Source organism: Cebus imitator, unplaced genomic scaffold (assembly GCF_001604975.1).
Source record: "Cebus imitator isolate Cc_AM_T3 unplaced genomic scaffold, Cebus_imitator-1.0 Scaffold70, whole genome shotgun sequence".
NCBI lineage: Eukaryota > Metazoa > Chordata > Mammalia > Primates > Cebidae > Cebus > Cebus imitator.
Genome location: NW_016107385.1, coordinates 2,146,120 through 2,158,135, shown reverse-complemented (window position 1 = coordinate 2,158,135; position 12,016 = coordinate 2,146,120). Strand labels below are relative to the sequence as shown.

General features: G+C 39.2%; 1 protein-coding gene across 1 annotated transcript in view; it reads left to right on the top strand.

The window, feature by feature from the left end:
• FSIP1 (fibrous sheath interacting protein 1) overlaps positions 1-12,016 on the top strand; it is a 193,088-nt gene that overhangs the window by 69,045 nt on the left and 112,027 nt on the right. Inside the window, exon 9 of the mRNA XM_017530915.2 lies at positions 2,879-3,016. Within this exon, the coding sequence (XP_017386404.1) occupies positions 2,879-3,016 (138 nt within the window). The remainder of the gene's footprint in view (positions 1-2,878; positions 3,017-12,016) is intronic.

Sequence of the window (12,016 nt, the reverse complement as noted above, 5' to 3'; positions counted from 1 at the left end):
TTTGTAAAATGCTGACTGCGTAGCATTGCAAAGAGAACTTGATACCATTTTTTCCAAACTGTTCCCTAACATTAGATTTTCTTTAAAAAATGTTTCCTATAATAATTCAGTCTCTAAGTGTGTATTAGTCTGTTCTCTTACTGCTATAAAGAAATACCTGAGACTGGGAATTTATAAAGAAAGGAGGTTTAATTGGCTCACGGTTCTGCAGGCTGTACAAGAGGCATAGCAGTTTCTGCTTTTGGGGAGGCCTCAGGAAACTTACAATCATGGTAGAAGGTGAAGGGGAAGCAGGCACATCTTACATGGGCAGAGCAAGAGGAAGAGAGAGAGAAGGAAGGGAGGTGCTACACACCTTCTAAACAACCAGACCTTGTGAGAACTCACTCACTATCATGAAAATACCACTGAGGGTATGGTGCTAACACATTCATGAGAACTCCACCTCCATGACCCAGTCATCTCCCACCAGGCCACCTCCAACACTGGGGATTACAATTTACATGAGATTTGGTAGGGACACAGATCCAAACCATATTAGGATGCTTCTAGAGATTGAAAGCTACCAGAAGTGAGAAATGAAGTCAAATATAAAATAATCACTTCTTGAAATTGATGCACTCTTTTAGTAATTTGCTTGGTAGAATCGTATACAATATGAATCTTACTGAAATTCATTACTAGTTTGATCAAAGTTTTGAAAATCAAAATTATAGTCCATTGGCCAGTGCTTATACAGCTTTGGGATTATAGTTTGCATTGGGACATAGAGAATAGGGCCAGCCATGTCACTGTCTGGGCAGCAACAGTGTGGTAAGTGTAATAAAGGAACATGTGGTGTGGCTGAGAGAATAATTTGTTCTTTGTGGGTATGTCAGGGAATATGCTTGAATTGGGCTCAAAATGGGTAGGAGTCTCCACAAGGAGTTGGAGGGTTGGAATGGGAGGAACTAGTAGTAGTGAATATTGCCGCACGTTTGAGTCTGAGTCTCAAGCAGTGGGAAATGAGACTGAAGAGACCAACAGGGCCTAGAGCATGAAGACTTTGCACCTTGTTCTGCGACTTCCCTGCAGTGGAGTGAACAGGGTGACTCGTAGCATCAAGACCAGCCAGGAAGCTCCAGCAGCAACATAAGTTAGTAGTTCTTGAATTTCAAATAGGTGTGTTGATATTCACTTCGAGTGGTGGCAAAATATTACAGAAAATACTTAGGGAAAGTTATAGATTATAGTCTCAAACCTTTTGGAAGGCCAAAAGGTTTTATTGAGGCAGGTTGGCATTTCATCCTCTGAAAGTAGCTGATGGCCATCCCTAGTCCATTTGAATCACTGTAATGGTGTGAGAATGCATTCATTCATCCGTCGTTAAGTCAGGTTCTGCAGGTTGGACTTCCACAGGTGGTGAGTGATGTCTCTGGTGGTGACACTGACATGATTGGGGCCACATAGGTGTGCATAAGTTTATTAGTCCTTAGCCCTTTTTTTTTTGAGACAGAGTCTCATTCTGTTGCCCAGTCTGGAGTGCAGTGGTGTGATCACAGCTCACTGCAGCCTCAACCTCCCAGGCTCAAGTGATCCTCCCTCCTCAGCCTCCCAAGTGCCTGGGACTCTAGGCCACTGTTACTGTGCCTGGCTAATTTTTTTAATTTTGTAGATATTGGGTCTCACTCTGTTGCCCAGGCTCAAGGGATCCTCCTGACTTGGCCTCCTGGAGTGTTGGTGTTACAGGTGTGAGCCACCGTGCCTGTCCTGTCTTTACTTTTTGAATCAGAATCTCCTGGGTGGAGGCTGGTTCTTTGCATTTTTTCATGGGCTCTGGAGATAATTCTGAAGCTCACTGGAGTTTAAAAACTACTGGTGAATGATGAGGATATCTGAACTAAGACAGTGAGAAAGAAACAAGTGCCGTGATTAGAGAGTTATTAGGGATCGGCAACGAGGTAGTGAGATTCCTGGTGACCATCTCTCTGTAAGGAATGAGGGAGTAGCAGCATTATGGCTTGAGTGATTTCAAAAATGCCATTCCTGCCCATTACTTATATGGCAACACAGAGCAGATGTGTGCAAGAAAGGAAGTTTAATCTTAGATACAGGGTGAAATTCCTATCAAGAAATGCCCATTTTTATCACCCAGAAATAACATTAACTTAGGGAAAATATGTTTCTGTCAATATAAATATTGCAGGTAATAATGAAGTACTTTCGTTATATAATACTTATTCTTTTCAAAGTACATATTCAGCTCACGTTTGTTTGGCATTAAGATTTGTTGCATGCCTACTACATACTGTGATGATTTTTAGCCTAGATTTATCATTATTATTATCATTTTACAGATTATGAAACTGAAGCTCAGAGGGGTTAATTCATTTTTCTAAGGTCAGTCTGGTCAGGAACCAGGCAGGATGAAGATTCAAAACTCCTGACCTTGCCAAGTCCAGTTTTCTTCCCATTATTACACAGCTGCCTCTAATAATATGGACGGGCAGGGCCTTTTTTTCTTATTATTTATACATGGTGAACTTGAAATTTAGAGAAGAGCCTAAGGTCTCAAACTGGTAGGTATCAGAGCAGGGACCAGAACCCAGGTTCCTGTTTCCTGGTCCCAGCTCTTTTCACTTCCAGGAAGTGAGAAGCAGGAAGTCTCCTGCTTCCCAGATGATTGCAGAAGTTGGGTTTGTTTTCCTACTTGTTTTATGTACAGTTGGACCTTTACCTCCTAAAATGGGAAGACTTCAGAACATTATAAATATTGATTTGAAGGGAAGAAATATTGTTTGAGAGGCAAAGCTGATCTCAAGGCTCAGTTGCTTTGAGGTAGTATGTGACAGCACATATCCAGCCTGGGAATGATGTGTGTGTGTGTGTCTTTAATTAGGAACCTGACCTTGATGGTGAAAGAAATATGGAAATAACTCCAGGAGAAAAGGTACTTAGGAACACCAAAGAGCAACGGGATCTGCATAATCGGCTGAGAGAGATTGATGAAAAGCTGAGAAAGATGAAGGAAAATGTGGTAAGTCTTTCTGGTTTTTTTTTTAAACTAATTTTTTTAAGAAAAAATAGAGGCTGGGTCTCACTATGTTGTTTAGGCTGGTCTCGAACTCCTGGGCTCAAGTGACCTGCCCGCCTCAGCCTCCCAAAGCGCCAGGATTATGGATGTGAGCCACCACACCTGACCATCTCTCTTATTTAAAGTTTAATTGTAACCAACAATTGTACCAAAAAAGGTTTCAGTCTCTTTTGATTGTTTTATGACTGTTCTCATGTGTTAAATCAGCCATGTGAATTTGCCACTAACAATGTAAATAAAAGCTAAAAATATAATTCATAGGACTTTGATATTATTCTTAAGCAATTTATATGATATAAAACGTTAAATAACTTATAAAACATAGTCTGACTTCAGATAGTGTATAAGATACTATCTGAAGGCAGAATAATAATCCATAATCCTAATACTCTGACAGTGACACAAATATTCACTTTTTGTGGAAAGATTTCGTATTTCTCCCTAAAATCATCCTTATGTTTTGAACTTACAGGATTAAATTCTCCCACTTTTTGTTCATAATCACTAACATGTTATTAATAATTAATTAGTTTTAATGCATTCCAAATCTTTCTTAGCCTACTTCATGTTTTTCTTGCTTAACATCAAGACATGTCATTACTGATGAGTGAAAACTCTTAAAGGAACCAAATTGTGAGCTGATTGATACTCTGAACCTATTAGAAATGCTCTATAATATTATGATTTTCCAGCTACCCATTGCATGTTTTCAGCTGGATTTTACCTAAAATTAACGATGTCAAGGCTGAGCTTGTGACTGTGGTCTTGCAGTAATTACCTGCAGTAACCCCTTTGGTCTCCTACTAAACTCTGTCATCTTGGGTGATGATGATGATGATCTTCAAGCCTCTTTGAGTTTTAACCAATATGACTAATTTGTTGCCATATCCTCCTGAGTTTCTTATGACTCAAAACCTTTTTTTGTCCCTGCTTTTATCACCCTTCTCTCAGTGTTGTCACCTCATGCCTTAGCCACTTATAACCTGGTTTTTATAGGATTTCTTGTCTCCAGTCACTCCTGTCTCTCATTATTCCACTTAATATACTTCTTTGTGGAGTAAGCATCAGGTGAGTGATTTTAAAATGTGATCCCTTTCAAGAGCCCCTGAGAGTGTACAACAATCCCACCTTCACACCTGGTGATCAAGCCCAGTTGAACTGTCCTTACCACCTGCAGGCCACAGATAGCAGCACTGACACAGAGCCTGATGGAGATCAGGGCCACCTACTGAGTTAGGCAGCAGATCTAGAGGGAACTAATACATGGTGCTTCTTTTATAGCTCATTTCTATTTGCTTTGCATGGGAAATCTCATGGGTGTTATATTTCAGGGAGACCTCTGTTTCTATTTTCAGAGGGATTTTCCTGATTCTGTTGATGGGATGAAGTGGAAGTGGGAATGAGTGTATGGGGGCTTGTGGCAGTCATTGTTGTGGTAACGATGGTACGTTGCAAATTCGATGTGATAAATGAAATGTTTGTGGTTTGATCGGTTTTGAAAACTGTTGGTACTTCCTCTCACCCCATATCTGCCAATCCAAGGCAGACTAGACCTGCCGCTCCCCACGATCCATTCTCCTGATTTCTGACTGCTGTGGTCTGGATATTTGTGTCCCCAGAGAATCCCTGTTGAAATCCTAATCCCAAGGTGATAGCATTAGGAGGTGAGGCTTTTGGGGAAGTGATGAGGTCATGTCAGTGAAGCCCTCCTGAGTGAAATTAGTGCCCGTATAAAACAGATCCAAGGGAGCTCATTTGCCCCTTTTACCAGGTGAGGACATGTTACCCCTATCAATAAGGAAATGGGCCCTTTCTAGGCACCAAACCTGCCAGCTCTTCGATCTTGGATTTCCCAGCTTCTAGAACTGTGAGAAATAAATTTTTCTTGTGTATAAACCACCCAAAATACCATTATTTTGTTATAGCAGTCCACACAGACACTAAGACACTGGCCATTTATCACATACCTTGAACGTGCATCTGTTCTTTTCTACCACATCTCTACCATTATTTAATTTTTGACTCAAAACCTGGGTCCTTTAAGAAATGTTGTATCATTCCAGTGCCTTCTGAAGTTTGGCTACACTTAAAGGGATATGATAAATGTCAAAACTGGTTGTTATCCAAGTGGAAAAGAAAAATACATGAGTAGATAAGAACAATTATTGAATACCAACTATGAGCCAGGCACTGTCCCAAGTATTTTACAGATACTAAATTATTTAACCATCACAACTGCTCTGTGAGGTAAATACCACACTCCTCATTTTATAGATGAAGAAATGGAGCAAAAGAGAGGTTGCCTAATTCCTTAAAGTTATACAGCTAGTAAGTGGAAAAGATAGGATTCAAATGGTTCGTGTTTAACAACTATGCTAGTACTGCCTTTCTGGGACTTGCTTTTCTTTTCATGATTTTTCTTTTGTTGTTAAATAAAATGTGATACCGTTTTTACTGTTAACATTATTAATATGGCATTTATATAAGCTTGTTTCTAGGATAAGGGGGGAAGGGGAAAGTTGAAGACGGAGGGAGGGGTAAGCCTTGGAGAAGAATCAAGGTACCCTTTCCCTGACTCAGGTTGAAAGAAAGGAAGGGTGGCCAAGAGAGTCAGGCTGAGAGATGAAGAGAAGGTGGGAGAGGCCAGGCTTGAATGTTCTCTACTTACCCTGTAAATTAGTGACCACTCCATATGGTCAGAGTGAGAGGGTAGAATTGGGATTGAAGAAGAGAGCAAGGAACTGGAGAATGAGAAAAAGCAATGGTAAACAGTTAGGTAGCCCAGGTGAGGTTGGAAACCCTCCTGTGAAATGGAGCCAGTCAGCAAGGCTGAAAGGTTGCTCTGACAGCCCTCAGCAGTCCACCAAAGTTAGAGATGAGGGTTGATGAGTGAGGCAAGGCTGAGGAGAGGTTGGGTGATTGCAGTGAAAGATCAAGGGGGCAAGGGAACTGGTGGCAGGTACCTATGAGACCGTAACTGAAAACAAGAAACAAATGTAATATATATACCTCAGGTATCAGCTGGGACCCTTTTGCCTCACTTTGACCCAGTTTCATAACTTACTATACAGACACAGAATAGAACACCATCTGCCTATCAGAAGAATGAGGTAGGTCTATATATCTTGAAAAGATGTCTGTGATAGAGTATTAAGGAAAAAGAGCCTTTTGCAGAAGACGACGATTAGTATGATTCTATTTTTATAAAAAGAGCCATAGGAAAATCCTGGAACAATATACATATAACAAATGCTTAACAGTGATTACTTTTAGTGGGGCATTGAGATGAATGGGGAGATGAAGAAAGGAAATTAACTTTTTATAACACACACTATTTAGAGGAGAAAGTGTGTTGGGATTATGGGTGATTTTTATATTATTTCTTATGCTTTTCTTTATATCTCAGACTTTCTGTAACATACATGTGTTGTGTCTATAAATAGAAATAAATCAATGTTTAAAAATGTGGAAAGCATCTATGTGTACATGGGATCATTGCTTATTGCATCTCAATAAGTGGTTTTTATGTATTTAGAGAAAAAGAGTGAGTCATCACAAGGAATAATATTCAGCCTTATCAGCAATTAAAATTCATATTCAAACAACCTGTAGGAACTAGATAGACCTGTTAGGCCAGTCAAAAGAATGACAAGTGTGATATAATTATGTGTCAGTGAGAGTGGTGTAAAGATTGGGACAGCGATATTTGGACATTATTGGTAGCTTTTTGAATGGGTTATTTTTTCTCCTGGAAAACAATTGGTCAATAAATGTAACAACATGATTCATCATGTTGTTAATAAATAAATGTATAACATGTATAAAATAAATGTATAACATGATTCATCTTTTTGACCTGTATAATTCTACTTTTAGGAATATTTTCAAAGTAATAATGCCCAAGGAAACCAAACAACAAAAAAACCCAGGAAATAAATGTTCTCGAAGAGGGGAATGTCAGTGCAACTTACATAATATTAGCCCTTTTAATACTGTGGTGGGATGATAAAAATGACAGGTACATGGATCTGGTCAATAGAAGAATTTTTTTTTTCGTAGTCTCAATCTCTCGTGGCCAATTTATTTCAACAATGGAGAAAGCTCACAGTACTCTAGAACTAAGAAAGTGCCAATTCACTTGTTTCAAAGAAGTGTGAATTAAAAAAATTTTTTTTATTACACTTTAGGTTCTAGGGTACATGTGCAGAGCATGCAGGACTGTTACATAGGTACATACATGGCAATGTGATTTGCTGCCTCCATTCCCCGTCACCTGTATCTGGCATTTCTCCCCATGTTATCACTCTCCAACCTCCTTACCTGCCCCCGCTGTCCCGCCCCTATTTCCCCCCAACAGACCCTACTGTGTGATGATCCCCTCCCTGTGTCCATGTGTTCTCATTGTTCAACACCTGCCTATGAGTGAGAACATGCGGTGTTTGATTTTCTGTTCTTGTGTAGGTTTGCTGAGAATGATTTCCACATTTATCCATGTCCCTACAAAGGACATGAATTCATCGTTTTTCATGGCTGCATAGTATTCCATGGTGTATATGTGCCACATTTTCCTTGTCCAATCTATCATCGATGGGCATTTGGGTTGGTTCCAGGTCTTTTGCTATAGTAAACAGTGCCACAGTGAACATACATGTTCATGTGTCTTTATAATAGAATGATTTATAATCATTTGGGTATATACCGAGTAATGGGATTGCTGGGTCAAATGGAATTTCTATTTCTAGATCCTTGAGGAGTAGCCACACTGTCTTCTACAATGGTTGAACTAATTTATACTCCCACCAACAGTGTAAAAGTGTTCCTATTTCTCCACATCCTCTCCAGCATCTCTTGTCTCCAGATTTTTTAATGATTGCCATTCTAACTGGCATGAGATGGTATCTCAATGTAGTTTTGATATGCATTTCTCTAATGACCAGTGATGATGAGCAATTTTTCATATGTTAGTTGGCCTCATATGTGTCTTCTTTTGAAAAGTGTCTGCTTATGTCCTTTGCCCACTTTTGAATGGGTTTGTTTGTTTTTTTCTTGTAAATCTGTTTTAGTTCTTTGTAGATTCTGGATATTAGCCCTTTGTCAGATGGAAAGATTGCAAAATTTTTTTCCCATTCTGTTGGTTGCCAGTTCTCTCTAATGATTGTTTCTTTTGCTATACAGAAGGTTTGGAGTTTAATTAGATCCCATTTGTCTATTTTGGCTTTTGTTGCCAATGCTTTTGGTGTTTTCGTCATGAAGTCCTTGCCTATGCCTATGTCCTGAATGGTTTTGCCTAGGTTTTCTTCTAGGGTTTTTATAGTGTTAGGTCTTACGTTTAGCTCTTTAATCCATCTGAAGTTAATTTTAGTGTAAGGTGTAAGGAAGGGGTCCAGTTTCTGTTTTCTGCATTTGGCTAGCCAGTTTCCCAACACCATTTGTTAAACAGGGAATCCTTTCCCCAATTGCTTGTTTTTGTCATGTTTGTGAAAGATCAGATGGTTGTAGATGTGTGGCGTTACCTCTGAGGCCTCTGTTCTGTTCCAGGGGTCTATATCTCTCTTTTGGTACCAGTACCATGTTGTTTTGATTACTGTAGCCTCGTAGTATAGCTTGAAATCAGGTGGTGTGATGCCTCCAGCTTTGTTCTTTTTGTGTAGGATTGTTTTGGCCATGTGGTCTCTCTTTTGGTTCCATATGAAGTTTAAGGTGGTTTTGTCCAGTTCTGTGAAGAGGGTCATAGGTAGCTTGATGGGGATAGTGTTGAATCTATAGATTACTTTGGGCAATATGGCCATTTTCACAATATTGATTCTTCTTAACCATGAGCATGGAATGTTTCTCCATCTGTTTGTGTCTCTCTTATTTCCTTGAGCAGTGGTTTGTAGTTCTCCTTGAAGAGGTCCTTTACATCCTTTGTTAGTTGTATTCCTAGGTATTTTATTCTCTTTGTAGCAATTGTGAATGGCAGTTCGTTGTTGATTTGGCTCTCTTTAAGTCTGTTATTGGTGTACAGGAATGCTTGTGATTTCTGCACATTGATTTTGTATCCTGAGACTTTGCTGAAGTTGCTTATCAGTTTCAGGAGATTTTGGGCTGAGATGATGGGGTCTTGTAAATATACAATCATGTCGTCTGCAAATACAGACAATTTGACTTCCTCCTTTTCTAATCGAATACCCTTTATTTCTTTTTCTTGCCTGATTGCTCTGGCTAGAACTTCTAATACTATATTGATAGGAGTGGTGAGAGAAGGCATCCTTGTCTAGTGCCAGATTTGAAAGGGAATACTTCCAGTTTTTACCCATGTAGTATGATATTGACTGTGGGTTTGTCGTAAATAGCTTTTATTATTTTGAGATACATTCCGTCAACAACTAGTTTTCTGAGAGTTTTTAGCATAAAGTGCTGTTGAATTTTGTCAAAGGCCTTCTCTGCAGCTATTGAGATAATCATGTAGTTTTTGTCTTTGATTCTGTTTATGTGGTGGATTATGTTTATAGACTTGTGTATGTTGAACCAGCCTTGCATCCCTGGGATGAAGCCTACTTGATCATGGTGGACAAGCTTTTTGATGTGCTGTTGCAATCGGTTTGCCCATATTTTGTTGAAGATTTTTGTATCTATGTTCATCATGGATATTGGCCTGAAGTCTTCTTTTCTTGTTGAGTCTTTGCCGGGTTTTGGTATCAGGATGATGTTGGTCTCATAAAATGATTTGGAGAGGATTTCCTCTTTTTGGATTGTTTGGAATAGTTTCAGAAGGAGTGGTACCAGCTCCTCTTTGTGTGTCTGGTATAATTCGGCTGTGAACCCGTCTGGACCTGGGCTTTTTTTGGTTAGTAGACCCTTAATTGCTGCCTCAAGTTTAGCCCTTTTTATTGGTCTATTCAGGGTTTCAACTTCTTCCTGGTTTAGGCTTGGAAGGGTGCAAGTGTCCAGGAATTTATCCATTTCTTCCAGGTTTACTGGTTTATGTGCATAGAGTTGTTTGTAGTAATGTCTGATGGTAGTTTGTATTTCTGTGGAATCTGAGGTGATATCCCCTTTATCGTTTTTATTGCATCTACTTGATTCTTCTCCCTTTTCTTGTTTATTAATCTGACTAGTGGTCTATTTTGTTGATCTTTTCAGAAAAACCAGCTCCTGGATTTCTTGATTTTTTGAAAGGTTTTTTGTGTCTCTTATCTCCTTCAGTTCTGCTCTGACTTTAGTTATTTCTTGTCTTCTGCTAGGTTTTGAGTTTTTTTGATCTTGCCTCTAGCTCTTTCAATTTTGATGAAAGGTTGTCGATTTTAGATCTTTCCTTGCTTCTCATGTGGGCATTGATTGGTATAAATTTTCCTCTAGACACTGCTTTAAATGTGTCCCAGAGATTCTGGTACATTGTATCTTTGTTCTTGTCCGTTTCAAAGAACATTTTTATTTCTGCCTTCATTTCATCATTTATCCAGTCAACATTCAAGAGACAGTTGTTCAGTTTTCATGAAGTTGTGCAGTTTGGAGTTAGTTTCTTAATCCTGAATTCTAATTTGATTGCACTGTGGTCTGAGAGGCTGTTATGATTTCCATTCTTTTGCATTTGCTGAAGAGTGATTTACTTCCAATTATGAGGTCAGTTTTAGAGTAGGTACGATGTGGTGCTGAGAAGAATGTATATTCTGTGGATTTGGGGTGGAGAGTTCTATAGATGTCTATTAGGTTTGTTTGGTCCAGATCTGAGTTCAAGTCCTGGATATCCTTGTTAATCTTCTGTCTTGTTGATCTGTCTAATATTGACAGTGGGGTGTTAAAGTCTCCTACTACTGTTGTATGGGAGTCTAAGTCTCTTTGTAGGTCATTAAGAACTTGCTTTATGTATCTGGGTGCTCCTGTATTGGGTGCATATATATTTAGGATCATTAGCTCTCCTTGTTGCATTGATTGTTTTACCATTATGTAATGCCCTTCTTTGTCCCTTTTGATCTTTGTTGGTTTAAAGTCTATTTTATCAAAGACTAGGATTACAACTCCTGCCTTTTTTTGCTCTCCCTTTTGTTGGTAAATCTTCCCCCATCCCTTTATTTGGAGTCTATGTGTGTCCTTGCACGTGAGATGGGTTTCCTGGATACAGCACACTGATGGGTTTTGACTTTTTATCCAATTTGCCAGTCTGTGTCTTTTGATTGGGACATTTAGCCTATTTAAATTTAAGGTTAATATTGTTATGTGTGAATTAGATCCTTCCATTTTGATGTTAGCTGGTTGTTTTGCCTGTTAGTTGACGCAGTTTCTTCATTGTGTCGATGCTCTTTACTATTTGGTACATTTTTGGAGTGGCTGGTACTGGTTGTTCCTTTCTATGTTTAGTGCTTCTTTCAGGAGCTCTTGTAAGGCTGGCCTGGTGGTGACGAAATGTCTTAGCAATTGCTTGTCCGTAAAGGATTTTATTTCTCCTTCGCTTATGAAGCTTAGTTTGGCTGGATATGAAATTCTAGGTCGAAAGTTCTTCTCTTTAAAGATGTTGAATATTGGCCCTCACTCTCTTCTGGCTTGTATGGTTTCTGCCAAGAGATTTGCTGTGAGTCTGATGGGCTTCCCTTTTTGGGTAACCCAACCTTTTTCTCTGGCTGCATTTTTTCCTTCATTTCAACCCTGGTGAATCTGATGATTATGTGCCTTGGGGTTGCTCTTCTTGAGGAATATCTTTGTGGTGTTCTCTGTATTTCCTGGACTTGAATATTGGCCTGCCTTGCTAGGTTGGGGAAGTTCTCCTGGATAATATCCTGCAGATTGTTTTCAAGCTTGGATTCATTCTCTCTGTCATATTCAGGTACACCTATCAAATGTAGATTAGGTCTTTTTACATAATCCCATATATCCCGGAGGTGTTGTTCATTTATTTTCACTCTTTTTTCTCTAATCTTGCCTTCTCATTTTATTTCATTGAGTTGATCTTCAATCTCTGATATC